Below are 27982 nucleotides of genomic sequence, written 5' to 3' on the forward strand. Positions count from 1 at the left end.
CTTAGGTCCTGCAGGTAGTTCACCGTATCCATTTGTTTTCGCATTGCGTTGGGGACCTCGGTTGAGCCGTCTATGTTATAAAGGTTCATGTAGAAGAGCTTGAATTCCTCAGCGATTTATTTGGAATTGTGACAGTCTGCCACGTCTGGTTCGCAGAGCATGTACGTGGGCTCTGTTTTGCGGTCCTCGTAGCATTTGGGCCAGCAGTTTCCCGCCTTTGTTAGCGTGTCTGTAGAAGAATATTTTTGAGCGTTGCAGTTGTCTCGCATATCTGTGTTCTATGTTATGTCTGATAAAAACTAATGGAAAGGTGTAATTAGAAACAAAAAAATTTAAATGGGCTGCAACATATAATTACAAGTGACCTAAATAGAGTGTAAGCTCAAAATCTGAACAAGTATATGTGCGCTCCTAAAAAGTAAAATAAAAAATAAACATAACACTTATAATACAAACGTATATTTAATAAGTAAAAAAGACCTTTATAATCAAGACATCTAAAAAACATATGCAATTATGACGAACTGGATCTGTTGCTAAAAGGTAAATAACCAATCAAAGTGGATACACAAATCCTGAAAAAATAAAAAATGAAATAAAAAACCAGGATAAACACCTAACAGATACTCTGTCGAAAAAATGAAACAAAGTATCTGGAGGTGTGACCAATGCTAACAAATTAGTAAACAGGACATAGGTATCACACAAATATAAAAATAGTACCTTGCCTCGGTGGGGGCCCCCACCGAGGTATAGATGGGAAGGAATAACAGTGGCCACTAATTATAAAATAACCGCTGGAACAACCGTTGCACCGCGGTCGGGATCTTCAAAAAAGACCGCGGTGTAGATGGAAAGCACTCCTCCAATGGGGCCAAGATATATTCTCTCACGCTGGGTATGTTGTGCTGCACTGCGGTCGGTATCTTCAAAAAAGACCGCAGTGTGAAGCAAATCAACTCCCGAGGAAACCGGCACACAGCTATAACTTCCCACAGCAACAGAGCAGGACGTCCCGAAATCAGCTGCAACTCATCGACGCGTTTCGTCCCTCCCACGGGACTTTTTCAAGACAAGGGAGTTGCCGAAGATCAGAGTTTAAATAGCCATAGCATAGCTCAGTAAAACTGGGCAGGAGGTAAGTTCTGGACTGGATCCACAATCAGCTTTGATAGTTAGCAATAGAGATAAGTACTAATAGGGCACTTATCATAAATCACAATCCTATGTATATAGGAACTATTGCTATACAAATAAGTGTTACACAAAAGAACAAATTAACAAAAATGAAAATAAACATATATATATAAAAATATATATGTAGACAACAAATACAAATTGATAAATAAATAAATAGGTAATAATATTGACAAATACATTAGAGTTAAGCCACCTAAAAAATATAATTATTAATCTTTACAATGAAAAGGAGGGGGGGGGGGGGGGAAACAAATTATATATCAAATAAAGAGTTAAACACACGACTAGACAGACTAACAAACGGACGGTAGTTTGTCCAGAAGGACCCAAAAACGGATCTCAAAAAATATATAAGCATAGAGGTGCATAAAAATGTATATGCTGTCACATGGTCCGCACTGGATAACCAAGATAAGTGCATGTACACAAATACAAACGTGTATACTAGTTAGACCCACAATACAATCTCGAATATGAATGCCATATTCACAATGATAAAGATTGTGTTGCTACATAAAATATACCAATATACAGGGCTTAGAACAAATCCAACTCCTCATTTAGGCCATTGGGTTTCATTGTATTTAGCTTAAAAATCCACATAGATTCAGACTTGATTAATTCCCTTTTCCTTAATGCTCCATCCTGATAGGGGGGGATATGTGTCAGACCCAATAGCTTAATGCCCGATGGATTTTTCTCATGGTACATAGCAAAATGTCGGGCTACTGAGGACTTGGTATTGTTGCGAATTATAGCTGTCCTATGTTCGCGAAACCTGCATTTCAGGGGCCTGGTGGTTTGGCCCACATACTGCCGATTACACGGGCAAATCAAAAGGTAAACTACAAATGGAGTGTTACAGGTAATTGCAGATTGCACAAACAATACCTCTGAGCTGTTATAGGGGCTACAGCTAGAAACAAGATGACAGATAAAGCCACAGGTAAGGCACTTAGTACGACCACAGCGCTTATTGATAGGGCGCTCTTTTGTGGCTCTCTCTTTCTGTTCATTAGGGTGTCGTAATTTAGAAGGTGCTAAAATATTCTTTAGACTGGGAGCCTTCCTAAATGTGACCCTAGGGGTTTCTGAAATGCAAAAGGAAAGCCAGGGGTCTTTGGTCAAAATGGGCCAATATTTATGGAAAATCCCCATAATGCCATCAAAGGCCACATTAAATGCGGTTGAAAAAATGGGTATTGTGCCTCTACCCACCTCTCTTGTGCTGATATTATACATAGCTTTTCTCATCTTAGGGACACAGGTATTAGCCAATAGGTCTAAAATCTTGTAGTGCTCAACCGTATTAGAATCGTATTCAGAACACACTAACAAGGAGGGACTTGCCAGACTCGAGGGGTCCATGAGGTGAATGTCAGATGGAACATTAACATTGAAATAGAAATTATGCCCCTTCAAATATGCCAGTAGTACCTTATTTGGCGGATAGGATTTATCGATGAAACGTTGGCATAACACAAGGGACTCCTTCTCATAATCAGACAAGAACGAACAATTTCGTCTAATCCTAGTAAATTGTCCTTAAGGAATGTTTTGTATCCATGTAGGGTGATGGCCACTTCTCGCATGTAAATAGCCATTCACATCAACACTCTTTTGGAACGTCTTAGTGACGATTCTTCCTTTTCTCCCAGTCAACGTGAGGTCTAGGAAGTTAATAGAAGACCTGTGTTTCTCATAAGTGAAGGAAAGGCCCCATTGGTTATCATTAATATAGGTCATGAAGTTCTCTACTTCATTCCAATCACCTCTCCAAATAATAATAATGTCATCAATAAATCTCCGGTAGAGGGCGAGTCGCTCCATCCAATAGGGGTTAGAAAAAATCATACTGTGTTCCCAGTGACCCATAAATAAATTAGCATAGGATGGAGCAAAACTCGCCCCCATCGCGGTTCCCCTTGTCTGCACAAAAAACTTTCCGTTAAACTCAAAATAGTTGTGTTTCAACATAAATTCCGTAAATTTAATAATAAACTCTGACTGCTTGAGTGGAAGAAGGGGATCTGATTGTAAAAAAAGAGAGATGGCTTTGAGGCCTAAAGTGTGGTCGATGTTGGAGTAAAGGGCTGCCACATCGATTGTTAACCAACAATAATGATCTGACCACTCTATCTCCTTACTAATAGACAACAAGTGTCCCGTATCCTTTAAATAAGAGGGCAAGTGTGGGACATATCTCTGTAGGTGAAAGTCAACCCACTTAGAAATAGGTGAGATCAGTGAGTTTAAACCCGATATAATTGGGCGGCCGGGTGGATTGGTGAGAGATTTGTGCACTTTTGGAAGGTAGTAAAAAAATGGGAATCTCTCCCTGCGTTGTAAGAAAAAAACTTCTCTCTTTTTTATCAATAGCCCCAGTCAAAAAGGCCAGTTCTATAAGGTCTCTCAGTTCGGCCCTAAAGCGTGAGGTAGGATCATCCCTTAGGACCTCGTAGTAATCACCATTATCCAATATCCGCTCAGCTTCTTTAAGGTAATCAACTCTGTCCAACAGGACAATCCCCCCTCCCTTATCAGCTCCTTTGATAATAAGGTTACAATTTGCTTTCAGGCTGGTAATGGCCGCTAATTCTGATTTCTCCAAATTGTTACAAACCCGGTCTCTTTTCCCCTTTAAAGTGTCGCAGAGAGCTCTCAAATCCTTCAGGACTAATTCGTAGAACATTTGAATGTACGGGCCTTTATCAATCTGGGGATAAAACATGGAGGGAGGTTTCAATCCAGATGGGATATTGGCCTCTATTATATTCAATGTATCCCCAATTTGTTGTGAGTGATTATCTTGTTCGTCCAATAGGAAAATTAAATTGTGAAAAATTATTTTGTCCTGTGGGGTATTGAAGATCTTGGGGCACTCTTCAGGACCCTTAGAGTCCCTAATATTGAATGATCTAGAAACCGTAAGTTTCTTAACAAAGTAATTCAGATCTTTAAACAGATCAATAATGTTCGGTAATCTATCCGGGGCAAACTTAAGGCCTTTACTCAGAAGAGAGATCTCCCCCATATTTAAAGTGTAATTGGACAAGTTAAACAAGCCTTTCATCAAAGACATCTTATTTTGGCTGGACTGTTGTCCACTTCCCCTCGTTCCTCTATGGGTACCCCCCTCCTCTTTTTGTTGTTCATTTTTTGGAAGAGGGGAAAAGTTCTCTCTTCTCTTATTTGGGAGGGGTCTGTCTCTAAAAAATCTTCAATAGGACTGAGGCTATTATGCTTACTAGGGGCAAAGTGTTATGTTATGTCTGGTCACGTTGAGATATTTTATGCCTCAGTTCTAAGGCCGTTATCTGTTGGGTGAGGTCCCGTAGTTGCCGTCCTGCGTCTCTTTTCTTCTGCGCAGCTATCCGTATTAGGTGTCCCCTCAGGACGCTTTTGTGCGCTTCCCATATCGTCATGCCTGACAGTTCCTCCGTCGTATTCTCCTCGAAGTATTGACGGATGTGCTCAGCTATTTGCGTTCTCGTCGGTTCGTCCAGAAGCAGGGCATCATTGAGTCTCCATGTCCTTTTGGTCGGGCGATACAGGGGTGATTCCATTTCCACTTTCACCGCACTATGGTCTGACCAGGGCGTAGGTTGGATGTCAGCCTTCCTGAGGTAGGTAAGTCCCTCCGGCTGTATGCAAATGTAATCAATTCTGGAATACCGGCGGTGTAGTGTGGAGTAGTACGTAAAGTCCCGTTCCACCGGGTGTACTGCCCGCCACGTGTCTATGAGTCGAAGGTCCCTGAGGGCCTTCAGGATGGTCTTAATTGTTGAGCTCGGTACACTGCTCTGTCCCACGGACGTGTCCGTCAGGGGGTCCAGTGGGACGTTTAAGTCTCCACCCAGTATCAGGACTCCTTCCACGAACTTGGCCAGTTTCAGCAGTGTTCTGCGAATGAAGCTGGCTTGTCCCGAGTTCGGGGCGTAAATGTTTGCAAGTGTGTATGTTTTTCCGGCTATTTCCCCTTTCACGAATAGGAATCTACCGTCGGCGTCAGCTAACTGGTCGGAAGCCATAAATTGGAGGTCAGCTGCGATCAGAATGGCAGTACCCGCTTTCTTCAGAGAGGGGTGGTTACTGTAGAAGTTCTGTGGGTAGTACCGGTTTTTAAGTAGGGAGTTCGCTTCCGTCTTCAGATGGGTTTCCTGGAGGAGTGCAACTGAGCCGTGTTGTCTCTGAAGGTCTCGCAGAAGATGGGATCTTTTTTCGGGGGCATTGAGTCCCCTGCAGTTTTGCGTAAGTATTGTTAAGGGTGTTGGGGTGTAAGCCATCGTGCGAAATGGGTAACGTTACACCAATCTGCCTATACGTGGGTCAGGGACCCAGACTCGCTGGACTACTAGCTACGCAGGCAGGCAGAGGCCGGGGGGGGGGGGGTTTAGGCGGTGGATGCGGGAGCGGCGTGCGCTGAGGGATGTAGCGGCTGTTTGGGAACCCAGGAGGAGGGATGCGGAGAAGAGGTGTGTGTTGCCCCTCCCGCAGGGGCTAAATTACGTCCTGAGTGTTGGTGTCTTGGTGTGTGTCAATGTGTGAGGGTGTAAGCCCCTACAATCAATGTGTGGGGTCGTCTCAACCTAGTTCGGGCAGAGTCCCGTGTAACTGGGTGGGTGGCCAGCGCCGTACCACTACACGGCGATTACCGGAGTGGCTGCAAGCGTGGTTCCCCCAGTAGTCCTGGTATACTCGGGTCTAGTTTGGGTCGTGGCTATCGCCAAGCGGCGTCAGTCTAGTGTGTGTGTCTCTCGTGGTTTGATTTGGGTTCCTGTTCCGCTAAATGTGCGTCTAGTACTGTGCACTAGGTTGTCGGGTCATGCGCTCATGTGTACTCTCTATCTGGGGTCTGTTTTGTCAATCAAATATATGTTGCACCAGTGTGGTCTCCCTGTTCCTAGCTGCTCGGAGCGGCTCGTCATATTAGCTTGTTGTGTTATCTACTCACGGGTGCACGGTGCAGTGATCGGGTGGGTGGAGTAGGTCACGGTCATACTTGTCCCCAGGCTGTCATGTCAGTCAAGACTAGGCAACGGGCAAGGGGGGAGGGGGAGGCAAAGCAGCAAAATTCATTCCCCTTTGTAACCAAGTAAATAACAGAAACACATGGGATCTATCACAAAAACACATGAGCTTTGTTAACGGCAGTTCAAAAAAAAGTCCGTAGGTACTCAGGGCATGCAATAACATCTAGCGTGTCGAATCAGACAGCCAGACAGGGCCGGTCTGTCATCATACATATCAGTCCCCAATCCGATGTGCCTCTTCCTATCCCAGCAGGTGCTCCCGCCCAATGCGGTCACATGTTCCCCCCAACTTGACTGCAGGTCTGCCAATGTGTTTGGCACACTAGTGTGCTACCCCCGTTAGCATCGCTTGCGTAGGTAGGGTTCGTGGGAGACGTCCCCCTCCATGTCACATTACGTGGTCCCCAAGTGGTATGGTACGCATATTTAGCTTTGCCCGATTCCCCCCTCTCCCCTCCCAAGAGCTATATGGCTGGGTATGGCCCATCGGTGCCACGAATAGCGGCTTCTGTACGTCCAGCTTGTGGTCTGCTCCGTGTCGGGCACACATAAGCCATGGTCGCAGTTAGTGGTGGGCTGTGCGCCTCTGTCAAAAGTCAAGCTCCATGGTGGGTTAGGTCCCGGGAGGGCCGGGGAAGGTAGGATCTATTAGTCAGTGCATGTCAAAAGATGGGGGGGGGGGGGGGGTAGTAAGTACTTATCTGAACAGGATGTGATGTTTTCGTCCCCTATCCGTTTCTGTCAATGTCTCCGGACCGCCAGGGACAGCGTCACACCGGTCCACTGGGTCAGCTTGTCGGGCCGGGTTGCGCGGCCTGTGTGCTGGGGGTCTGCGTGGTGAGTCCTCTCTGCGTCTTCTGGCGGCTCTTTGTGCCATGGGGCCCGGCCGTTGTTCAAGTGGTCCCAAGATCCAGTCGGCTACTTTAGTGTGTGGTAGGCCCAGCTTTCTCAGAAACACCGGGACCTCGTCCGGCCTCCTCACGGACACCCATTCGTTGTCGTGGCGAGCAAGTAGGCTAAAGGGGAACCCCCATTTGTATGGTATGTTTCTGCTCCGCTACAATTGTGTTATGGGTCTTAGAGCTCTGCGGGCTTCTAGTGTGATGGGTGAGAGGTCCTGGTATAAGGCTACCTCAGCTCCCTGGAATGGCCAGCTTTGTCTGGATCTAGCCTTTGACATGATAAAGGTCTTTCACTTTAAATTCGTGTAGGCAACATATAACATCTCTGGGCGAGTTATCAGCATTTCGTGGCCTGTGCGCCCTGCCGAAACTGATGGTAGGCGGTGCGTCTGGGCCCAGTATCTCTTTGAATAGTGCTGTGAGTGTGGCTTCCACATTTTCTTCGTTTTGTGGCTCAGGGAGATTTCTGATTCTAATGTTAGGCCTACGGCCCCTGTTATCTAGGTCCTCTGCCTGCCTTCTGAGGTGTAAGAGAATGGTACCTTGTCGGCCTATAGCCAGGTTGTTAGCTTCAATGCGGTCTCACATCAGTTGTTCTGCAGCCTCCAATGCCTGTATACGAGTGCCCTGCGCTGCTATGTCATTTCCCAGCGTGGCAACCTCTGCACGGATTGCCTCATGCAGCGTGTCTGATGTGGCCTTCAGGTCAGCTTAAGTGACCATGTTGGTGGTCAGGGCTCTAATGTCTGCCCTAATGTCAGCCAGGGACAGGGCTTGTGGCTCAGTCTCCGGCGGCGTGGTCGGCCCGTCAGCCATCTTGGGGCCTTGCTCAGTGTTTGGCGGTCTCCTTGGTGTGCGGAAGTACCCGTCCAGGGAGCCACTGTGCGGGGTGGACAGCTGCCTCCCGGGTGTCTGGTGCGTGTCCGGCCGTTTAGTGCGCCCCATTTAGAGAGTCCGTGTAGTTGTTTGTGCGCCTATAGTTGCTGCGCGGGTCGGAGCTCCGGAATCAGGCAGCCGGCGCCATCAGCGTTCAAGCCACGCCCCCCATGCGGTTGTTCTTTCACGCCTTAACTACTTCAATCCCCTTATCAGTGGTCTTACGTGTTCCCAGATTGCACCGCTGCGATCTATAAAGAATGCGGAAGTGAGGCTCATTTTCCTGTCCGCCCTCACCTCCCACCTCTGTCAGTCCCTATATTGGCTTCCAGTTAGATATAGTTAAGATTCTGGTGCTTGCTTACAAGTCCCTACATAATGCTGCTCCAACCTACCTATCCTCCCTAATACACAAGTATGTCCCATCAAGGCCCCTACGCTCTGCCGCAGACCTATGTCTATCCTTTGTCCGTACTCCCACATCTTATGCTCGCCTCCAAGACTTCTCCAGGACTTTCACCCAGTCTCCACTCCTTAAAAAAAATCTTTGAAAACACACTTCTTCAGGAAAGCATATCATTTAATCCCCCCCCCCCCCTGCAAGTTCTCAGTGAATACTTTTCTACCAACAGCTTGTGTGTATATACCCCACTCCCTCTAGAATGTAAGTTCATTGAGAAGGGCCCTAAACCCCTCTGTTCCTGTGCGTACGTTTGTCAGGTTACAATTACGTGTCTGTCTGTTAGTCCACCCATTGTACAGCGCTACGGAATTTGCTGGCGCTATATAAATAATAAAATAATAATACCTACTGGACATTACAACTTTTGCTTTATTTGTGTGTGTGTGTGTGTGTGTGTGTGTGTGTGTGTGTATATATACACACACACACACACACACATATATATATATATATATTTTGAAAATGCGTCTGATTAGAACACTGTAGTAAACTGATAACACGCAGACTAAGAATAAATACTTTAGACAAAAACATCTATATACTTCAAAAACTAACAGCTTTCATACTGGATATGAAAAGTTTGTTATGAAATACTTACTTTTCCTGGTTTCCCCTCACTGGCGTATATGTTGGATAGCAGCCCAAATTCATCATCTGTGTGATTATCCTTGTATTTCTCCAAAAGACAATTGCCATCTGCTGGGTTAACACTAGCAATATAACTTCCATTTACAGAAGGGGAGGTTGCACTCTCAGCTTGTACGGAGAATATCATCTGCAAAGAAATTGTAACAATAACGAAAGTTTATATTTAATTTAATTGATATAGGACTATGTGGTCTCCATGCATAAAATGCATACAGTGGATACTTTTTATGTAAATGATCAGCTGATTTCAGAAATTTAGAAAGAGTCAAGTATAAACCAGTTGGTAAAGCAATATCTCTTTACTCTTGCAACTCCTAAAGTGCCTATTAGAGAAAGAGTACCATAAAAAAATTACATCTCGACATTTTGTTTTAATAAAGTCATCCACACCAAAATGTCAAATATACCAATGAATTAAATAATCTAGTGACATTTATAATTTTTGTAATACATTCGTGAAATCTATACACCCTGTTCCAAATTATTATGCAAATTCTATTTAAGTGTCACAAAGATTAAATATTTAGTTTTTCAATTTAACTCATGGATGGCATTGTGTCTCAGGGCTCTTTTGATCACTGAAAACAATCTCGGACACCTGTGATAATTAGATTGCTAGGTGAGCCCAATTTAAGGAAAGACTACTAAAGGAGGGTGTTCCACATTATTAAGCAGAGCACCATTTTCATGCAATATGGGAAAGAGAAAGGATTTCTCTGCTGCCGAAAAGAGTGAAATAGTTCAATGCCTTGGACGAGGTATGAAAATAGTAGATATTTCATGAAAATTTAAGCGTGATCATCACATTATTAAGAGATTTGTGGCGGATTCAGAGCACAGACGGGTTCGTGCAGATAAAGGCACATTGAGGAAGATTTCTGCCAGATCCATTCATTGGATCAAGAGAGCAGCTGCTAAAATACCATTACATAGCAGCAAACAAATATTTAAAGTTGCTGGTGCCGCTGGAGTCCAACGGACATCAAGGTGTAGAGTCCTCCAGAGTTTTGCAACAGTGCATAAACCTTCTATTGGGCCACCACTAACCAATGCTCACAAGCAGAAACGGCTGCATTGGGCAGAAAAATACATGAAGACTAATTTTCAAACAGTCCTGTTCACTGATGAGTGCCATGCAACCCTGGATAGTCCAAATGGATGGAGTAGTGGATGGTTGGTGGACGGCCACCCTGTTCCAACAAGGCTGCGATGTCAGCAAGGCGGTGGTGGAGTCATGTTGTGGGCCGGAATCATGGGAAGAGAGCTGGTCGGACCCTTTAACCCCTTAAGGACCAAACTTCTGGAATAAAAGGGAATCATGACATGTCACACACGTCATGTGTCCTTAAGGGGTTAAGGTCCCAGAAGGTGTAAAGATAACCTCTGCAAAGTATGTGGAGTTTCTGACTGACCACTTTCTTCCCTGGTACAGAAGGAAGAACTATGCTTTTCGTAATAAAATCATCTTCATGCATGACAATGAAACCATCTCATGTGGCAAAGAATACCTCTGCATCAATGGCTGCTATGGGGATAAAAGGAGAGAAAGTCATGGTGTGGCCTCCATCCTACCCTGACCTCAATCCTATTGAGAACCTTTGGAGCATCCTCAAGCAAAAGATCTATGAGTGTGGGAGGCAGTTTACATCCAAACAGCAGCTCTGGGGGGCTATTCTGACATCTTGCAAACAAATTCAAGCAGAAACTGTCCAAAAACTCACAAGTTCAATGGATGCAAGACTTGTGAATCTGCTATCAAATAAGGGGTCCTATGTTAAAATGTAACGTGACCTGTTAAAATGTTTAAAAAGTTAAAATGTTGTTATAAGTTTGATTGAAATAGCTTTTGATTTCAGTAAATATGCTGCAAACACAACAAATTAAAATTTTCAGTTCTTTACAACCTATAAAGTGTTTTGAAACTTACTGTGCGTAATAATTTGGAACAGTGCATTGTATTTTTTTATGTTTAAAAAAAATACTGTTATCATTAGGAGATTTGTTCAATAAAATTTGAATTGTACTCTTAATAGTTGATAACATGAGAATTATGCTGACTGTTATTTACATCAATTATTTAGGTAAATGAGAAAAATATAATTTGCATAATAATTTGGAACAGGGTGTAAAGGCAAACACTACACACAAGTAAACCATTGCTTTCAAATGGCTAAAGTACATAAAAACACCACACACACACACACTCCTACACACACACTCCTACAAAAACATGATTGTATTTAAACACTGCTCAGTGCTAAATACAATCCTGCAAGGATAGGCAAATGGTAGATCCCCAGCTGGCAAAGAATTGTACGACAGATGGTAATCTACCTTTTGGCCATCCTTGTGATAGAGGGGGCCCAAATCATTTCTTGCACCAGCCCTCTCTACTTTAGTTCCGCCACTGGGGGGAGGGGGGAGGGATCTTAAATCCCAAGGGCACTTTTACTTTCCCTTATTCTCTTCCTATTTCTATCTTTGTACTATGCTTTCTCAAGGCTTGATTGGTGCCCAGAGGAGGAACATGAAAGGACCCGAGGGTACACAATCCTTCAAACTGGTTTTTACTCCATTGATAAAGCCTATATGGTGAAACACATTTTATGTATTATACTGCTTTTAAACTATTAAATAAACTGATTTTGGTCCTTTTACTTCATTTGTACCATCATCTTTTATTTAACTTTCATTATTTTTAACAACAACCTGGCATCAACCATTTCCTTTCCATACTCCAAAGAATCCTAGGTGGGGATCATTTCACCTATGCTGTTGTCATAGAGCAGTCAGCCTGCTCTATACTTTTTGAGTATATTTTATTATATTTTATAGACCAGTAATACTTTATTGAGAGCACTACCGCTGTTTTAGTGTCTTCCTTCTGGGCTCCTGATACTACTATCTTTAAGAACACTCATCATATATCCCATTGGTGGGGATCGTACCGCTGTATGTTTATCACACCAGAGCCGGTATAAGCTCTACTAAATGTGAGTGTTATTACAATATTTTATCATTTTTTATCCACTGTGGAACATACCGCACCATTATTGTTTCCATTTTTTATCATCCCTTTCCTGGGTCCTTGATACTACCATACACAAGAGGACACTCACCACACATCCCATAAGCGGGGATTATACCGCTGTAGGTTATATATACCAGAGCTGGCTTAAGCTCTATTGAATGTGAGTAGGAAATTTACCACTCTTCTTATATTGGCATTTCAAAGAACGTACTGCACCATTATTTCTTCACACCGCTTATCGCCTTCTCCTATATATTTGAAAAGTGCAAGAACCACAACTCCCTGGCTTCAGAGACCTCCACTGGATTCCAGCTCCACATTGCTGGATTTTGTACCCACAGGGACTTATCCGAGCTAGGACTTTTTTTTACTTTCCTATATTGTGGCGCAGCCCCATCCTTTGTTGTTTGGTATCTACCCAGAAGAATATACTTTTCCATAGTAAACCAACACAAGTTGAAAACAACAAATCATCTGTTCTAAAACTCCGCTCCTCAATCTAACACTGTATTATAGATTTATCAAGGGGGGTGCAGGTGCAGCAGAGTCTGCGGACTTGTGTAATGAATGATGAATCACTTGGGTTTATGAGCCAAAAGTGCCTTTGTAAAGACAGTGTTGGAAGCACCCAGAGTAATTGATTCCTGCCTGCATGAAGGAGTGGTTAGAGTTGGTGATATCTGCTTGTCCAGTGGGTAGAGGGCAAAACCCTACCCTGAAGAATCATGGTGGTGGTCCCTGGTACCACTGGAGAAGGGAAGGATGACTTAGCAGGACAGGTCTAGATACCAAGTTGTGGACCAGTCTACCCAGTTATTATTACAATAGCCATATAGTAGCATCATTCACTAACCTCAGCATTAATTCCTAAGGTTCTGTGGGAAGCTGCTCCAGCTCCTAACATGTAGGCACCAGGAAGGTTGATCTTCTTAGCCACTGTATTAACATTGTAAATCTGTAATAAAATATTGATCTGTAAGTTTTAATAACTTTGGCAGTCTTCATATCCAACTAATCACTTCATGTCAAACTGCTCCTGACCATATCAAACAGATCCGATTTGTTCTAAATGGCAGACAGCAGTTGTCTACCATGTTTCCCATATGGGTACGTGTGTGTTCATGGCCAGTTCCCAAAATCCCTGTCAACTATTTTTTCAATACCAATACATCTACAATACAAGTGACAGCTATGTATTCCAGATACACATAGTGTTTATTTCATGGATGTTTTATTTGTTTGCCCTTAATTGACAATATAGCTTCTTTATTTCAAAACTCTGGCCAGTTGGCAGTATGTTGGCATGGCTATTATTAGGATGATGTCCATGTAAACATACTGGTTGGATAACTATAAGAAAATTGATTTTAATCTATTTATGTGTATACAGTTACCCATAACTATTTATTTGCTAAGGGAAGCAGTTTTTTTTCACTAAACTAAAAAGTTAGAAGAATATACAAGAAAACTGAAAATTGCAGACCAAACATTTGAACAGAAAGTATCTAATTTAGCTTTTTTTCAGCTATTTATCTCTAAAATGTGTAATTCCTTTCTGAAAATCATCACAATTCCTAGTTTGGTGACTAAATCCAAGGGTATTTCTGCATTAACAGATAAATCACAACAATAATAGGACATATTCTTCTGTAACACATACTTTATCGAGGCGCACAGTTGGCAGCAAATATGGAACGCCACCTACATCTGCAATTCTGGACTTCCCACAGATTCCTAAAAACATAACAGTTAAAATCCATAAAGCCAAACACAAAAAAAGTTTTGTAGAAGCATTATAAACTGCTACATCAATTCAAACAAAATCAATTCCTTCTCTACTGAAATAAAATTGCAATAGGGAAGGAACACACCAAAGTATACTGGGAACTAGATTTGGAAATTTTCTGTGATACTCATACCAAACCAGAAACATATTTCAGGTGTCAAAAACAAAATCTGTTGGCTATATATTTTGTGTGTAGATGCATGTGCATGATTATTAAGTTGATTGACTAAAGTGTAAACCTATATAAATCCAGAGTGAATTTAAAGTTTAATCAAAATAACCAAACTTGGGAGGGGAGGGGAGGGAATCTCCCAATAATCTAAGTTTTTTTTGTTTTGTTTTTTCACATTTGTCTGATATTTAGTGACTCAAGATATAAACAAGTAGTATAAATAAGCGTAGGTAAATGTCAGTGTGTCGACAGCATGGAGCTTGGACATAAACAGGCTGTCCAGACCCACAGTAGGGTGAGCGAGAGTTACATAAGTAAAGAGTATATGACAGCTATGCATTTTGACATGTACTCATTATCTAGATTAGGCATAGAAATTTAAACAGGACTACACTGTCAATTGTGCAGTGAAGCTAGCTAGGTTCAGGCATATGCAATCATAGGAGGATTATAAGTATAAACATGCTAAGCAATACTAGTGGGTTTAGTAATGCCATTTCTACTTCTACTGGGTGCCCCTGGTGTTAGAAGGTATAGAGGCTACAGCTGGCCTTTCCCTGCAGTAATAAAGTGACTTTGTAATATTAGAGTTCATGGCTGCAGGGGAGAGTTGCTCTGTGCTGAGATGTACTCATCAGACGCCTGTAGATGGAGCTTCAGCGACACCTGTGTGCAGCGTTCTGCTGGGCTGCGGTAAGATACAGCTGCTATTTTGCGTTGCCTCTTCAGGGTGTACGTCCTTGCCGACCACAGCCACGAAGTCTCCTGAATTCCACTCCTCCCGCTGCAGACTTTTCCAAGCTGACTCTCTCCGGCAGCGTGTTCTGCTCCCATATGGGTCACCTATACTGGGTTGCCATGTGGATGCGCGTCGGCGGGGCCAGATGGTTGGTCCAGCACGAGGCCCTGTCAGCTTCGGCCTTCTGCTGCGTGGGAACATGCTGCTCCATGCAAAGGGCAGGGTTGGTGATCCTCGCTGCTCCACAGGCTCCCCGCTTGGTCTAGCTTTAAAATGCGGCTGTCGGGTCTTGGACATTGTAAGAGTCCCAGCGCTTGTACGGGACTGTGCTCTCTTACGTGCCAATTTGCTTTGAAGCGCTGAGTGTCTTCTGCCGCACCACCATTTTGGGGCCCTCTTCTGCGTTGGAGACGTGGTCTTCTGCTGCGTGTGAGGTATCGGCTGTCGGGGTGAGTGGCTGTTCGGCTGCTGCATGGCGGCTTGGCGCCACCTCACCTCCAGTTTCTGCCAGAAAGTGTGGAATATCCTATCCAGCCCGGACCTTATATCAAGGTTTTCCTCCAAGATGTCGGGATGCCTCGTGGCGTCTGCCATATTAGGGGAGTCATTCACTTGCTCCTCAGTTTCTGTGGCTGCACCTCCAGCCCTCAGTGGGTCAGTAAAGCCACCCAGGGGTAGACCGGGATCACCCCCGCCGGTCCAAAGGGGGGGTACCGGGGCACCTGTATGTCGCTGACAGCGGTCAAGCAGCCCCAGTCTGGGAGATCGGACACTTCCCCCAGCCGGTGCCCTCTAGGCCGCATTGTGCAAGTCTTGAAGCAGATGAGCTCCAGCCAGTTTTTCAAATCCCACAGAGTACTTCAGCATGTGCAGAGGTCAGTTAAGTCGCTGGGCACGGCTGAGATCAGATTCAGTGTCGCTAAAACTCGCATAAACTGCCAGCATAGGAGAGGAGCTCGTGCTTAACACGTCTCTCCGTCATGGCAGTCAGGCCCCGCCCCCCCAATCATCTGAGTTTTTACTTTGGTTTGGGACGTTACATACTGAGCAAGTGCTAGAAATATCATCCCTTTTATCCAGACTTTCTTCCTTCTGGCTGTAGGTAGATATAGAAAGGGAATGCAGGGAAGAAGCACCTTCAGTAACGTCCTCAAATCCAAGCGCATATATCTAAAGCGGATTTTAAGCTCCAGAAGATTGTATGTGTATTTCCTCTCATTCATAATCACCCGCAGCGAAAAATACTACACTATATTCCATTTTATTGTCCTTTTATTTTTCATATTGTTCCATATTTAATTGGATTTCAGTACATTGACGAAGGTGCTGCTTCCCTTTCTATGTTTTTACTTTGATTAGATTAGCTACAAAACAAACTTTTTTTTTAAAATTACCATGACTTTATAAAAATTGACACTTTAATATATAGTGAATCTAAAAAGGATATGGTTGTACATGAACTAGACATGCCTGAAGGCAAGTTTTACAAGAGAATGACGTAAATACTTGTGTTGTAGTGTTTAGGGGGGACCTGTGCAATCTCTACATGGATATCATGACAGGCACTCAGCTCCATGCGGAGTTTCTTGGCTTGTATAAAACATCTGCAAAACATTGATGCAATTCCCACATATTTTCAGTATTTCTTCTCCAAGGGACACCGGGCTCCACTGCCAAATTCACTAAGAATCTTTAGCATGTAATACCCAGGTTTTTCTGTACCGGGAAAAAACTAAAACATTGATAGATATATACTGTATATATTATTCAATGTATATAAGACACATTAAGCTCAGACTTCCTCAAATCCACATTTGTGAACACGTTTTTTTGCATGCCCCCAAATAGCTTAATTTGAATGACTATTATTCTTGCAACACTAGCACATCTTGTAAGATGACCCTCAAACACTATTGCCTGTCAATATCATAAATTTAACTGAACACCAATAAAAATAATAAATATAACCTGAAAAGAAAGAAGACATATGTTTTGCTTACTTTGCATGTTTCCCTTGGGGGGTATCTGAAATATTAATTAGCAGTTTCTAAAATGAAACAAAGGAGGACATATACGATCTGATTTTCATCTACTATAGGCACTGATTTAAGCCCGGCCATCCTAAGGCTCAGTAATATGTTGCTATTACATGTTATACTGTTAGAGTTAGAAGCTAGCGTTTTAAGCAGCTGCTCTGTAATGTCCTTACATTTTTTTTTTTTGTTCCATTCATCCAGCTTTCACTCACCTTTCTGTTTCCCTCAATTTGGGCAACACATCTCTCACCAGGCACCCATATTCTGGAGTCTGGCAGTGACATATAAGCACTGCCTTCATTTGCACACACAATGTAAACTCTGTCCGTGCATGTCCAGCACCCAGAAGCTAAAACCACTGTAACACGCTCAGATGAAGACAAGGGAGCATCTCAAGAATAGAGGTAAGAGATAGTCTGAGTATTAGGAGAGGAGTATTAAGCAGTTGAGTATTAAGAGAAAAATAGAGCATGACAAAAGAAGTGGAGTTTGCATTAGGCTCCACCACTAGTCAAGATTTGTCAAGTGGAGGAAGTCGAAGTAGCCCCTACTTATTTTGTCAGAAAAGAATATCAGAAAGGAAGAAAAGAATCATAGAGAAGAAGAGTAGAGGAATCGGTATAAGTTGGACGGTGATCGATACGCTTTAAAATAAATATTTTTATTAAGATTTAAAGTTTCTTTGTGAGCTAAAAATAAAAAAATATTTGTAATATAATGAAATTAAAGAATATTACCTTTCACAGGAAAACAAAAAGGTGTTTGTGTTAGATCAGGGCAGTCCACTATTCTGACATGGACTTCTGCATAATTCTTCTGTAATCCAACTTTAAAGACTGATAACATGCCAAGTAAGAAATATAAAGAGAGTCAACTTTTTAACATCAATAAAAAAAATAAAAAAAAAGAGTAATCTTTACCAGTCAATTTAAGATAATTTAACAAACGTTAAGCAATATGCATTTTAGCATACTTTCACGGTGTTGCAATGTGGTGTGGAAAAAAAAATTAAAGCCACCAATAGATTATAATAAAGTACTACTGAATATATTTCTTTGAGAACTTAAATGGACAATCTAGGATGTGGGATGACAACACCTTTTTTAAGGCATTATATAAACAATTTCTTGACCATAATATATGTAATCACAACAACAGGCAAAATGGAGCTGTAAGGTGTCATCTCCTCTTAGTAATGTTAAATGCATGCAGCATTTACAATTATAATATAAACAATTATTATTTCAGAGCCCCAATCACTAGAGTTCTTTACTAACTTAGAGGACTGATACATTTTTTTTACAAATTTCAAACAAAAGGAGAAGTGCAACCTATTTGTCTTTTTGATAGTCTTCTTACCCTCTGAGATGTCCTCCAAAGCTGGGACATGAAGTGCACAGGATTCAGTTTCTGCCATTTTTGGTCAGCAATGTGTAAACAGGAAAACTAGATTAACAAAAATAAATAAATTAAAAATTCCAGCCAAGACCAAAGTGCAGTGGGTTGCATGCAGGCAGCTGTGAATAAATACAGTTTTTTTTTTTGTTTTTTTTTAATGATTAAAGGGAGAGATGTTGGTTTCTATGAAGTACATTTATATACAAGACACAAAGTTAAAAAAACATTAAAATCTGAAGCAAGAAGCGGAAAGAAAAAAAATAAAAGGAGCGCTTTACTTTGGTCAGTCACCACACTCCTAATAAGCTTGTGAGGTTTTCATTTGACATTACTCTTCCTCATGCAGATAAGAGATATCAGTACTAACAGAGAGGATAAATATTTATACAGACCTATAATCTATAAAACAACATTAACCCCTTAAGGACACAGCTTCAGAAGCTTGTCTTACGCTTAATGACAAGCAATTTTTGCCTTTTCTTGCTGTATGCGTTCAACTTTAATTTGCATCTCTCTCGTTTATTGCACCGACGCATATTATATACTGTTTTTTAGAGGACAGAAAGGGCTTTAACCCCTTAAGGACACATTACATGTGTGACATGTCATGATTCCCTTTTATTCCAGAAGTTTGGTCCTTAAGGGGTTAATTTGATGTAATATATATATATATATATATATATATATATATATATATATATATATATATATATAAATGCTTATTTATTATTAAAAAATACAGAAAAATGAAAAAAAAAAGAAAAAATTTGTTTTTGCAATAATAATGTGTGCCTAATTAGTGCAGGTTAAAGAAAGTAATTAAAAATATATTCATTTAGTTGTTCTGATTTACAGAATATATAATGTGTCTGGGATTTTCAGTTTTTTTTTTTGGTAGTTACAGGTCACAAAGCACAAGGAGTAAAATAAACTTTTAATATGGAGCGATTTTAGAATTTGGTATGTTTGTCTTGTAAGCTTAATAGCCATAAAAGAAAACAAAATTGCCACACAAAAGTATATATTTATATAAAGTAGATATAACAGGCTATTGTCCTAAGGTTGTTTTGACACTTTCTAAGCAGCCATTTCACCGCCAATCTCTGCTAAATATTGGAGCAAAATTTAGTATTTTGGGGGTTTTGACACACAAACCTATAACAAAGAACTTCTCATGTGTATTTTGTAAAGTTGGTGTGTGCTATTCCTGTACAAGGTTTTATTATGTGTTCAGTTACTTCTGCTGAGTACAACGGTACACCCATTGTATGTCTTTGGCACTATTTCATGAAGCTACAGTGCCATATAGGAGACCTGTCCGTTTCAACATTTACAGTAGAATTTTGAGAGGCGGATTTAATGGGCCTATGCTTCAATTTGGGGTATTATAGCAGTTTGACTGTTCAAAAAAACCTCACAAAGGCCTACCATTTGTAAAAGTAGACACCTCAGGGTATCTCATATGGTGCATATTGTGCTTTAACATGCCCCCATTTTTTCACCAATATATGCCAAAGTATGTGGTAAAATATAATTTTGGGCATTTTTTACATATGGATTAGATTTTTGCTGGGCATTTTGTACATTTCATATGTGCCACTAAGTTCAAAACCCCAAAATTATGCTCAGCTAAGCCTTCTGAGTAAAACAATATGCCCAATGTATGACCTAGACACTATTTTGTGAAGTTACACTGCTGTAAAAGAGACATAACAAGTTAAGTTTTTTAAGTGTGAATTTTCATAGAGGGTTTTGATGCGCCTGTGTCCCACTTTGGAGCACTTGAGCAGGCTACATATTACAACTACACTATAAAGGCATACCATTTATTATGTCGGCTGAGTACAGCAATACCCCCGTATGTACCTTTGCCAGGTATATGTGGACATTGAAGGGGCACATTTGAGACACAGCCATTCCAGTTTTTTTCAAACTTTGAATTTTTACGCTGTGTCCATGTTCCATTCTAGAGTATTTTACAAGGCTATATAATGAAATTACCCCATAAATGCATACCATTTCTTAAAGAAGACATCCCAGGGCAATTCAAAAGGCATTTCAAAAGGCAATTCAGCTGACATTGATTCACAACTGCTGTCCATCCCTTCCCTCTCCTGTCCTTCACTGGCCATCTCCATATATAACTCTACTCTTACATCTGCCTTGAACACGGCAGCGCCACTCCAAACCAGCACCTCAAGGAGGACCCGCCCCCAACCATGGCATACTAAATCAACGCGCTACCTGCAAAGATGCTCCCGTTGTGCTGAACGCTCCTGGAGGAAGTCTCGTACCCAATCAGACTTTCTCCATTATAGATTCATATTGTGTTCATACAGTGCAGCCCTTGCCCTTGCCAAACAGTCCTATTTTTCCTCTCTCATTAGTTCATGTTCCCGCAACCCCAGGCGTCTCTTTGACACCTTTAATTCTCTTCTTCGCCCTGCTGTGGCCACCCCCAAAACTAACCTTACATCTGATAACTTTGCATGTTACTTCACTGACAAGATTGAACAGCTAAGGAAAGAATTCTCCCCTCCTTGCCTTTCTGTTTCTCAATCACACATAGATCATGCCTTTCCTACCCTTCAGACATTCTCCCCAGCTACTGACCAAGAGGTGGCTGCTCTTCTTTGCTCCTCTCGCCCCACCACTTGCCGCTCGATCCTGTCCCATCTCACCTTATCAGATCTCTCTCCACTTGTCTCGTGCCTTCTTTAACACACATCTTCAACTGCTCGCTCTCTTCTGGCATCGTCCCTGCTGACCTTAAACATGCCACTGTAGTACCTATACTAAAAAAACCATCCCTCGACTCATCCACCCTCTCTAACTACCGTCCCATATCCCTGCTCCCTTTTTCCTCAAAGCTTCTGGAAAGGCTTGTCTTTACCCGTGTGTCTCATTTCCTCAATTCCAACTCTCTCCTTGACCCCCTTCAATCTGGCTTCCGCCCTCTCCACTCTACAGAGACTGCCCTTATTAAAGTCACTAACGACCTAATCGCAGCTAAATCCAAAGGCCACTACTCCATACTAATTCTTCTTGACCTCTCAGCGGCCTTTGACACCGTTGATCATGCTCTCCTTCTTCAAACTCTTCAATCGCTTGGTCTCTGTGACTCTGTCCTCTCGTGGTTTTCCTCTTATCTCTCCCAACGCTCATTCAGTGTCTCCTTTTCTAATGATACCTCCTCCCCTCGCCCTGTCTCGGTTGGAGTCCCCCAAGGCTCCGTCCTTGGTCCCCTTCTATTTTCTCTTTATACTGCCTCTCTTGGCAAACTTATTACCTCTTTTGGATTCCACTACCACCTGTACGCTGATGACACCCAGCTATATCTCTCCTCCCCGGACCTCTCCCCTGCCGTCCTGCAACGTGTCACTGCTTGCCTTTCTTCCATCTCTGACTGGATGTCCTCCCGCTTTCTGAAACTCAATCTCTCAAAAACTGAGCTCCTTGTCTTTCCTCCTCCTAATACTGATCCTCCTCTTTCACTCTCCCTTCAAGTTTGTGGTACCAACATCAGTCCATCTTTGCAAGCACGCTGTCTTGGCGTCATACTTGACTCTGGTCTCACTTTTGAGCCTCACATCCAGCATGTTGCCAAATCCTGTAGATTCCATCTTAAAAACATAGCCCGCATCCGCCCCTTTCTTGCACCAGATACTACCAAGGAGCTTGTCCATGCTCTGGTAATTTCCCGCATGGATTACTGTAACCCTCTCCAGATTGGTCTTCCCAAAAGCCGTACTGCACCCCTCTAGTCCGTAATGAACGCTGCTGCTAGACTGATTTTCCTCTCTAGCCGTTTCTCTCACACCTCACCCCTCTGCCAGTCCTTACATTGGCTTCCTGTATGCTATAGGAGTCAATTCAAGGTACTAACTCACACCTATAAAGCACTGAACAACTCTAGCCCCTCTTATATCTCCTCACAGATCCATAGGTATGTCCCTTCTCGGTCTCTCCGCTCTGCCCGTGACCACCTCCTGTCCGTTGTCCGCACTCGTACGGCCAACTCGTGCTTGCAGGACTTCTCGCGGGCGGCTCCCTTCCTATGGAATAGCCTGCCTACCGCCATCAGACTCTCCCCTAGTCTTGCATCTTTTAAGAAGTGCCTTAAAACCCATCTCTTTAGGAAAGCATATGGCCTCCAAGACTAACCCTTACCTCACATACCTGTCTCTTGCCCTCTCCTAAAGGGCAGTCCACCTTATTTGATTGCAAATTCCTGTCCTAATGTGTTTTACACCCACCTCCTATAGAATGTAAGCTCGATCGAGCAGGGTCCTCTTAAACCTATTGTTCCTGTAAGTTTATTTGTAATTGTCCTATTTATAGTTAAATCCCTTCTCATAATATTGTAAAGCGCTACGGAATCTGTTGGCGCTATATAAATTGCAATAATAATAATAATAATATTGTGAACCTTAGCGTGGGATAATTTTTCCGCTAGCTTGTGCCAAGTGTAGTGGTAAAACGCATTTTTTCTGCCTTTTTGACACACAAAGTGAGTTTGCGCAGTATATTTTTCAAACCTTATGTGTACCCAGACTGTATAATACTTCATATGTTGCTCAACTATGTCGGCTGAGTACAGCAATATCCCCGTATGTACCTTTGCCAGGTATATGTGGACATTGAAGGGGCACATTTGAGACACAGCCATTCCAGTTTTTTTCAAACTTTGAATTTTTATGCTGTGTCCATGTCCCATTTTAGAGTATTTTACAAGGCTATATAATCCAATTACCCCATAAAGGCATACCATTTCTTAAAGAAGACATCCCAGGGCAATTCAAAAGGCATATTTTGAACCTTAGCGTGGGATATTTTTTCCGCTAGCTTGTACCAAGTGTAGTGGTAATGAGCATTTTTTTATGTTTTTTTTTTACTTTGTAAAACTTTTTTTACTTTGTAAAACCCGTTTTTAAACTTTTTTTTTACTTATTAAATGTTTTACATTTTCTTAACTTTTTTTACACTTAAATTTTTTTCTAAACTTTTCTTTTACCGTTAACCCCTAACTAGCAGTAAGCAGCACTAACAGTAAATTCCCCATTTTCCCATAACTCCCACCCACCCCAGCTAGCAAAATATATAATTATAAAATATTTAAATGAATTAATTAAATAATTTGAACCCCTGAGGGTTAAAAAAAAAAAAAGTTAATCCTCAGGGGTTAAAAAAAAATTAGATCACAGTATAATACTGCGATCTATATGTTGATCACTGTAGGCAGTGATCAACTGGCAGGGAAGGGGTTAATTTTTATTTAGACTGGGTAAAGGGGGGTGGTATTTTTTTTTTTTACTTAAACGTTACTAAAACAGTTAAAAAAAAAAAATTTTACCTTTCTAAAGCTTATTTTTTTTAAAAAAATTTAACATTAACCCCTAGTTAGCCTAACACCAAATTCCCCAATTCCCCACTAACTTCCACCCATCCCAGCTAGCTAAATATATATTTTTTTAAATATTTAAATTCATTAATACAATACATTTAACCCCTGAGGGTTAAAAAAAAATAATAATTAACCCTCAGGGAGTTAAAAAAAAAAAAAAATCAGATGACATTAAAATGTATACCCTGCCAATTGATCACTGTAGTCAGTGATCAATTGGCAGGGAAGGGGTTAATTTTATTAAAACAGGGGAAAGGGGGGGTGGGATTTAACTTTATTTTTTTTTTTCCCACCAGGGGGCAGGATCGGTGAAGATCCATCTCCCTGCACTTCACACAGAACCCGGAAGTGCAGGGAGGCGGAAGGTAAGTACATTGAGCACATGTGCTCGCTCTGACATGCTGTCAGAGCGGGCACATGAGCTGGGGCAGCCCGATCGGGTGCTCCCGGTCTGCCTCTAATACAGAGGCAGACCGGAGCATCGTTAACCCCGCGATCGCCGCGATCAGGGGTTAACTTTAGTAAATGACGGAAATTTTCCGTCAACGGTCCTTAACTGAAGGACAAGGTTGACGGAAAATTTCCGTCACCGGTCGGGAAGGGGTTAAAGAATAAAAGGACTGTTCATGCAAATAAGTTTATTTACTATGCAATGATCAGTGAATCGTAGGATTAGGAGGCTAAATATATGTAATAGTTTAAAATATTGTTATATCTGAGATTCCATTTTAGGGATTTTTATAGATTTACTACACAAAACATACTGAGACATACCAAACAATAGTTGAATAGTATATGTGGAACTGCACTCACTCCCACAAATCTGAGCCAGGGTGCTTGCTGAGCCGGAATCAAACACCTGATTTCCAGACATTAGTAAAATAATACGGATCCAGGCACTCCTTGGTTCAAGACAGGCACTTTATTGAGAACCACAACAGCAACGTTTCGACCCCAAAAGGTCTTTGTCAAGCTTGACAAAGACCTTTTGGGGTTGAAACGTTGCTGTTGTGGTTGGTTCTCAATAAAGTGCCTGTCTTGAACCAAGGAGTGCCTGGACCCCTATTATTATACTAAACAATAGTGTCTTTGGTGCAAAGAGATATTAAACAAATCACCTTTAGTGCCAACATTGTTGCCTTTAGACTAGACGTGAAGTTTGTTTTGTCCCAAATTTCATCTTAATTTATCCAAATTTATGAATCAACTCAAAATTAAATGAAAACGAACTATTCTGTAACAAATTGTTTTGGATCCATTTGTTTTGATAGAGTTCGGAAATAAGAGAGTTATCTACTAAACAACTGAAAAAGCAAAATTAAGAAAAGGTGTTTCCTTTCCCAAAAAATGTATCTACAAATTGTTCCTATAGACTTGAATGGTGACATTTGTAGATAAATAATTTAGAAAGTTTAGAATGACTTCCAAAAGCTTATTAAAATCAAAACCTTCGTAACCCCGTAAGGATGGAGCCAATTGTACAAGTTGTGATCAAATCAAAACGTAAACAAAACCTTGAATTTGCGCTATAAGTCTGTTCAGGCGTAAGTCACCTCTTTCATATTATGTGTACCCACACATATATCATTTTGTTCAGGAGAAACAGGGCATTCGTGTCACATCAAATATGTGTATATTAAGCATAATTAAATAGGAATATAATATAAAGAAAATGTGAGAAAAAAGAAATGTACCGTATATACTCGAGTATAAGCCGACCCGAATATAAGCCGAGGCCCCTAATTTTACCCCAAAAAAATGGGAAAACGTATTGACTCGAGTATAAGACTAGGGTGGGAAATGCAGCAGCTACTGGTAAATTTCTAAATAAAATTAGATCCTAAAAAAAATATATTAATTGAATATTTATTTACAGTGTGTGTATAATGAATGCAGCGTGTGTGTAAGAGTGCAGCGTGTGTGTAAGAGTGCAGCGTGTGTGTAAGAGTGCAGCGTGTGTGTAAGAGTGCAGCAGGTGTGTAAGAGTGCAGCAGGTGTGTAAGAGTGCAGCGTGTGTGTAAGAGTGCAGCGTGTGTGTAAGAGTGCAGCGTGTGTGTAAGAGTGCAGCGTGTGTGTAAGAGTGCAGCGTGTGTGTAAGAGTGCAGCGTGTGTGTAAGAGTGCAGCGTGTGTGTAAGAGTGCAGCGTGTGTGTAAGAGTGCAGCGTGTGTGTAAGAGTGCAGCGTGTGTGTAAGAGTGCAGCGTGTGTGTAAGAGTGCAGCGTGTGTGTAAGAGTGCAGCGTGTGTGTAAGAGTGCAGCGTGTGTGTAAGAGTGCAGCGTGTGTGTAAGAGTGCAGCGTGTGTGTAAGAGTGCAGCGTGTGTGTAAGAGTGCAGCGTGTGTGTAAGAGTGCAGCGTGTGTGTAAGAGTGCAGCGTGTGTGTAAGAGTGCAGCGTGTGTGTAAGAGTGCAGCGTGTGTGTAAGAGTGCAGCGTGTGTGTATAAGAGTGCAGTGTGTGTGTATGTGTGCAGTGTGTGTGTGTGTGTGTGTGTATATATGTGTTGCATAGCCTTGGTGGGGGGTGGGCAATTTTTTATTTTTTTTTTAAATGTATTTTAATTTTTTTTTATTATTTATTATTTTTTATTTAATTTCATTATTATTAATTTTTGTATTATTATATTTTTTTTTCGTCCCCCCTCCCTGCTTGATATATGGCAGGGAGGGGGGCTCTCCTTCCCTGGTGGTCCAGCATTGGCAGTTCAGTGGGGGGGAGAGGGGGGCTGGCAGAGATGTTACTTACCTGTCCTGCAGCTCCTGTCAGCTCCCTCCTCCTCCGCGCCGTCCGGTCAGCTCTTCTGTCAGCTCACACTCTAAGTCTCGCGAGAGCCGCGGCTCTCGCGAGATTTACACTGGGAGCTGACCGAGGTGCTGAACGAACGGCGCGGAGGAGGAGGGAGCTGACAGGAGCTGCAGGACAGGTAAGTAACATCTCTGCCAGCCCCCACAGCCCCCAGTCTGTATTATGGCAATGTAAATTGCCATAATACAGACTATTGACTCGAGTATAAGCCGAGTTGGGGTTTTTCAGCACAAAAAATTTGCTGAAAAACTCGGCTTATACTCGAGTATATACGGTAGTTATTTTTTTAGTTCTGCATTGCATTTTAACTGTGAATGTCACAATACTGTTAGCTGTTACTGCAATAAAGTACACATATTTGTCTTCAGCGATGTCTCACGGTTAAAACAATATTGGGGGAATGTACAGGTTTTATGGTGTTTTGGAAAGTTACAGGGTCAAATATAGCACATTACAGTTTTCAGTTTATACACATTGAAATTTGCCAGACTGGTTATGTTGCCTTTGAGAACACATGGTAGGCCAGGAATGAAAATTACCCCCATGATGGCATAGCATTTGCAAAAGTAGACAACCCAAGGTATTACAAATGGGGTAAATCCAATCTTTTCTAGTAGCCACATAGTCACAAACACAGGCCAAAGGTAGCGTTCATATTTGTTTATGTGTGAAAAATGCGAAAAAACTAAATTGAATGCTAATTTTGGCCAGTGTTTGTGACTAAGTGGCTACTAAAAAAGACTGGACATACCCTATTTGCAATACCTTGGGTTGTCTACTTTTGCAAATGGTATGCAATAATTAAGGTAATTCTCATTCCTGGTCTACCATACGGTCTCAAAAGCAACATAATGAATCAGGCAAATTTCAATGTGAAAAAAGTAAACTCATGACTTATATTTGACTCAGTAACTTTTGAAAACACCATAAAACCTGTACATGGGGTTTACTGTTACACTCGGGAGACTTCGCCGAACACATATTAGTGTTTCAAAATAGTAAAATGTATCACAACAATTATATTGTCAGTGGAAGGACTGTCTGTGTGTGTGTGAAAAGTGCAAAAAAATAAATTTTTACCAACCATATCGTGATATATTTTACTGTTTTTAAACGCTAATATTCGTGTTCAGCAAAGTCTCCCAAGTAAAACAGTACTCCTCCCCCCCCCCATGTACAGGTTTTATGATGTCCTAAAAAGTATATATTTATATGAATATATAAAAATATATATTTATATGAGATCCAAGTATTTTTATTCACTTTATTAAACTTTCTATTAACTTTATAAACTTTTTTGCAGGCATTAGGGGGACTGCCTGAGAGCTCAGGCAGGCCCCCTGCAGGCACTGCCTAAGCCAGCTATTCCAGCCATGTGATCGCAAGGACCCCGCAATCACATGGCAATTGGGGGTGGCTGGATCGGGCAAAAGGGGTCCTGCCTGAGTTACTAGGCAGACCCCAGGATCGTGACCGCCGAGGTATGGCGGGGAC

The 27982-nt window shown here is 41.8% G+C and overlaps 1 protein-coding gene across 2 annotated transcripts in view; it reads right to left on the reverse strand.

Annotated features, from left to right (window-relative positions):
• Window positions 1-27982, reverse strand: part of C1H11orf54 (chromosome 1 C11orf54 homolog) — a 41817-nt gene that overhangs the window by 8238 nt on the left and 5597 nt on the right. For both annotated transcript variants that reach the window (XM_063457396.1, XM_063457397.1), the window contains exons 2-6: window positions 18246-18332; window positions 17624-17722; window positions 13814-13887; window positions 13007-13108; window positions 9073-9249 (exon numbers count right to left, since the gene is read on the reverse strand). In XM_063457396.1, coding sequence (XP_063313466.1) covers window positions 9073-9249; window positions 13007-13108; window positions 13814-13887; window positions 17624-17722; window positions 18246-18303 — 510 coding nt within the window. In that variant the 5' untranslated portion in view covers window positions 18304-18332. The remainder of the gene's footprint in view (window positions 1-9072; window positions 9250-13006; window positions 13109-13813; window positions 13888-17623; window positions 17723-18245; window positions 18333-27982) is intronic.

The sequence above is a fragment of the Pelobates fuscus genome, chromosome 1 (genome assembly GCF_036172605.1).
Source record: "Pelobates fuscus isolate aPelFus1 chromosome 1, aPelFus1.pri, whole genome shotgun sequence".
Taxonomy (NCBI): domain Eukaryota; kingdom Metazoa; phylum Chordata; class Amphibia; order Anura; family Pelobatidae; genus Pelobates; species Pelobates fuscus.